The sequence below is a fragment of the Myotis brandtii genome, unplaced genomic scaffold (assembly GCF_000412655.1).
Source record: "Myotis brandtii unplaced genomic scaffold, ASM41265v1 scaffold550, whole genome shotgun sequence".
Taxonomy (NCBI): domain Eukaryota; kingdom Metazoa; phylum Chordata; class Mammalia; order Chiroptera; family Vespertilionidae; genus Myotis; species Myotis brandtii.
Genome location: NW_005370043.1, coordinates 2,075,419 through 2,080,367, shown reverse-complemented (window position 1 = coordinate 2,080,367; position 4,949 = coordinate 2,075,419). Strand labels below are relative to the sequence as shown.

General features: G+C 39.2%; 1 protein-coding gene across 4 annotated transcripts in view; it reads left to right on the top strand.

Moving 5' to 3' along the window:
• SFR1 (SWI5-dependent homologous recombination repair protein 1) overlaps positions 1-3,700 on the top strand; it is a 4,400-nt gene extending 700 nt beyond the window's left edge. The window contains exons 1-4 of one of the 4 annotated variants that reach the window (XM_014549479.1): positions 7-230; positions 940-1,061; positions 1,647-2,054; positions 3,043-3,700. In XM_014549479.1, coding sequence (XP_014404965.1) covers positions 966-1,061; positions 1,647-2,054; positions 3,043-3,234 — 696 coding nt within the window. In that variant the 5' untranslated portion in view covers positions 7-230; positions 940-965 and the 3' untranslated portion in view covers positions 3,235-3,700. Of the gene's footprint in view, positions 1-6; positions 231-939; positions 1,062-1,646; positions 2,055-3,042 lie in introns of those variants that run through there. The other 3 variants (XM_005878203.2, XM_014549477.1, XM_014549478.1) reach the window with 3 other exon arrangements.
• The last annotated feature ends 1,249 nt before the right edge of the window (positions 3,701-4,949 follow it).

The following is a 4,949-nucleotide window of genomic DNA, read 5'->3' as shown; positions in this document are numbered from 1 at the left end:
GAGCTGGGTGAAGCTGAGCTGCGCGCGTCAGTCAATCCGGCCAATCGCGCGCTTTTCCGCGTCCCGCGAGGCTCTGTCCCTGGAACCAGAGCGCCCCCGGCAGGGGCTGGGCGGGTTCCCGTCGCTGTGGGGATGGCGGAGGGAGGTAGCGTCCGGGCTCGCGAGTAGCTGTGTGAAAGCTGAACTGCCTTGGGGTCCGCTGTGCAGTCGAATAGCGCTGTCTTTTCGCGGTCAGGGGACCTCTCAACTGCACTCGGGCCTGGGGTTTTCTGCAATGGTGGGAGGGAGGGGAGGACTCCTCTGTTCCCCGCGACCCCCCTCACTCCCTCTCCTCCCCCACCTCCCCCAGTAAAGTTGATGCCTTTGTTTCGGGGAAACAAACCTCAGTGGACTCTCCCTTGCACGGTCTTTTCGCTACTTAAACGGAAATGGTGCAGACAGGCGTAAATTTATTTGCGGTTGTGTTCCTTATCCCTAGGTCCTGGAGGGTCATTGGTTCCAGTCGCACAGCCTTTAAGGTTCAGGGTGGTAGGACAGGACTGATCATGTTCTTTGGGGGCAAGATTTCAGTTCTATTTCCTCTCATTATGAAGCTGGCAGAACGAAATTAAAGAATTCTTAACTGTCCAACGTTGTTCTCCCCATATGGCAGGTTTTGAATATGAAAACAAATGGAGAGTCTTGTTTATATGAGACGCTAGCGAGTTAATTTGTCATGAAAAAACTAGTAGTCACCATGTGAACCAACACAACCTTGTTTAGGAGGGTAAATGGAAAACAACAGCAAAAAGCAGTGATGAATCACAGCTAAGTGAAAGAGGAAGATGCTGGCTTACTTGCTGATGTTACCTATAATAAAAAAATACTTTGATAAAGACGGGAGTCTATAGAGATGGGGGTTAATTTGATTTCCGTTTTGTGATTGTTTTTGTCTTTTAGAAGTAAACCACGATAACATTTTCAAGATGGAAAGTCCTTCGGACTCAGCTGTGATTTTACCTCGCACTCCACAGGGCTGTGCCAATCTACCATCTCCCCATACAAGTAGTTCAAGAAAGCAAGTATGAAAATGTAGTTCTTCCAGTGGGCCAGTTCTATGTTTCTAGTGATTCTGGCAGTGGTGGTTTTCAGTCTACTGGAGATGGTTAATTAACATCATGTGTAGCATGAATAAGTGTATTAAATGATTTTAGATCTTCTAAGATAATATATTTGACTTCTCCCCACCCCCAAAATTTCATTTTGAGTCAATTATTTAGTTTCAGATCAGGTTATTACACATTGAAGAAGTTTGAATTTGCAGTGCCATGAAGGTCGTTGGTGGCAGGATCTAGGTCTATTCCAAAATTTGTAACTGAAGCACCTAGAGCAGGGTCAGGCATGTGCTAAGTTGCTGAACAGATGTTTGTGATTACTGGAATAAGTGTCTCAGCACTGTTGTAGAAGAGTGATGACTTTGCTAAAATAAAACTAATGGAGCTTCCAGGAATTAAAGACATTTTGTGATGGTTACTTAAGATCTGTGGAGACAGAAAGCCATCTAGATAGTGGTGTGTGCCATAGAAATGTAAGGTCTTTAGTTCTAGTAAATTTGTTTACATCAAGAATATTTTTTATTAACATTAATGTTTTTCTGCCTTTTACAGCCTATGAGTGCAACACTTAGAGAACGGTTGAGGAAAACTAGATTTTCATTCAATTCCTGTTACAGTGTGGTAAAACGTCTTAAAGTAGAGAATGAAGAAAACAATCAGACCTTTCCAGAGAAACCATCATGTTCAACAGAAGAAAATTGTTTGGAATTTCAAGATAATTTTAAGCACATAGACAGTGAATTTGAAGAAAGTTCATATTTGAAAAATACCATCAAGAATATCAATGCATGTGAATCTAAATCACTTGATACTGGCTCTTGTAGTGATCTCCAGAATGACTTTGATGAGAATCTTCCCCCAAAAGGATTAAATGAAGAAAAGGCAAAATTGGTGAAACAGATTCAGGAGAAAGAAGACCTTCTTAGGAGGCTAAAACTAGTCAAAATGTATAGATCAAAGGTGAGGATAATTTCAGAGTCATTGCATAATTACTTCTTAAATTGTTAGATTTATTTTTAGGTAAATAATAGGAAAGTCATTTCAAAAAGAGAAAATTATTTTTAGCATAATAAGCAATAAGCCAAGTATTCAGAAACCTGGTTTCCAACAACTTTTAACTCAAATATGTCAGATTTAAAGTAGAAGAGGCCTCTAAACACCAGGTTCAACTTTTTAAAAGTCCCACCCTCTGTTTAATGTGCAGTGGAAGTTTTTAGCATGTAGCAATATTAGAAATATCAAATGTTAGATGCAAGTACAATGAGAACAGAAGTGACAGCTGATAGTGGATGATTTAAAAAGTTAAACATGGGCCACAGAGTATAATAAAAAGTATTTTTAGTAGTGATCTTTTATTCCTCCAAATTATTAAAAGTTCCAGGCATTTTGTTTGAAAAAAACAACAAATATACTTTAGATTTCATCCCAGATAGATTGAATTAAATAGAACTTGGGCCCTTGGAAGAAGATAACCTTTATTTACTTGGATCATTCAAATATCTGCAATTTCTCCTTCGCTAGCAATGTGGAATAAATGATGGAATAGTATATCTTATTTGCTATCTTGAATTTTTAGGATTTTTCTAAATATAGCTACTTGAGTTTTATGAGATAGTGAATGTTGAAAAATAATTTGAATATTTCATTTTTAAAAGTACAGCTGTAATAGAAACCTATTGTTGCTTTTCTACATAGTTTTGCCCTACTTAATGCTTTGATTTTTCCCTGAGTGTTGAGAGAGGCCCAGAGCTCTCACCAAGCAAAATACCCTAGAACTCAATTGGAGTGTCATTGTAAAAATCACCCTATTTTTCCCTGGGTAGAAGGCTCATTCATGATCAAGTATGTTGGTACCCTTTAAACCTACTCCACTGATTTAACAACTTACGTTAAAATATGATGCCTGTCTAGTTATTGCCATACATTTATGTTTTTTTTCCTGTTTCAGAATGACCTGTCTCAGTTACAGTTGTTAATAAAGAAGTGGAGAAGCTGTAGCCAACTGTTGCTTCATGAGTTGCAGTCAGCTATGTCTGAGGAGAACAAGAAACTCAGCCTTACTCAGTTGATAGACTACTATGGGTTAGATGATAAATTATTACACTACAACAGAAATGAAGAAGAATTTATAGGTGTTTAATTACTAATTTTTTCTCCAGAATATCTTTGAGGATGACAACTTAACAAATACTTACACATTTTAAAGGGAAGATATAAACCATTAGGGCTTAAAAGAAGATATCTTGATGAACATCAATTTAGGGTACTCTGTTAGATAAATATGTAAGTTCTAAAATGAAAATTTAGTATTTTGGATAATCTGTCAAAAAATTTGACATTTAAAGATATGTGAAAAAAAATTACATCATGTTTTAAAACATAATTTGGGCAGTTTTGGAAGTCAGTTATATTGTTTTGTTTATTATAAAAATGTTTTATTTTAAATGTTAAAAAGTAGTTCAGTCTGGTGAATGACTAAACCTAAACTGGTCTAAAATGCCTGCCTGTCTCCTTAGTTTATGAACCTTGTTTCCATCAATTTACCACATATTTCCATCTGTATGGTCTATTAGGTAATTACTAGTAAACTCGTATGTCCAAAATTATATTTTTCCGATTTCTGCAAATTTGTTTCTTGTATTTCTCATCTCATTTAGTGACATGGCCATCTATCTCTAACAAAACCACATATCATCTTCTCCTACTTTAAGGCATTATGGCCTACAAGGTCTTTTGGATTCATCTCCCTTTCTAGCTTCATCTGTGAAATAGATGGGAGTGTCTACTTAGTTCACAGTTACTTCTCAGCCAGAAACCCATCTTCATAGGATTGTGTTTCTGGCTGCCCTGTCATACAATGTCATCCTGGCCATGTACAATAACCCAAGCTGGCCCAGTCTCTGAGAATTTAGAATTGTGCTTGGAAGAAGAAAGCTCATTTCTTTGTGGCTGAAGCTATTGTACGTAAACTTGGAAGCTGGTGCACTTTCAGTCCTTCCTGAGAGCTTTCTGAATTTCTACTTTTGGGTCCTTTTAAGGGCGAAAACAGCTTTACTTACTTTTAAAAAACCTAACAAACTTAAAAAAAAGTACTTCCCTACTTGTAGACTCCCCTCTTCTAGGTGCACCCCATTTTCAGCCCAGTTCCTCCCAATGACCTAACAAACTGTTAATATTTGGCATAGCAGGAGACCCAAGGACTGTGCTCTTGCATCCATTCTAATTGTTAGTGCCCATGACAGTAAACTCGGTCACCTCCCTCCTACCTATTTCCTCCCCCAATACATAGATTCCTCCCTTCTTGAAGTTGCCATTGTCATTGGCTTCTGAACCAAGAGGACTGGCCTAGGCCTCACATGTGCCTCCCCTGGCCCTGGGGAGCTGTGTTGTTTTGTGCCAACCAGCCTCCATCAACTGCTGCTCAGCCAGAGGGCCTAAATGTGGCAGGAGAAGCGGTTTAGCTGCTGATGGTGCTGGCATTTGACTGCAGTTGCACTGCTCACTTAGCGCAACCCCTGGAGTCACTCTTACATGTTCACTTGGGAGATCTACAGCATCCGTGGAAGTCTGCTTCTAGGAGAGTTGGAGAGAGTAGATGGCACAGTAATGGGCATTTCCAAGGCATTGGCTGGAGGCTGAGGGCTCCAACAGCATAGTGGGTTCTCTAGTAACAGTAGGTTATGGAATATGGATCAGGCTTATGGGAGAGTTTGGGGCATAGGGATGCCCATGAGGTGGTCTCTTTTTACAAAATCTTTTCTGTTGAATTTCACCTCCATTTAATGGTATACATTACTGGCATACCTCAGAAGTATTATAAACGGCTCATTTCCAGACCACCGCAATAAAGTGAGT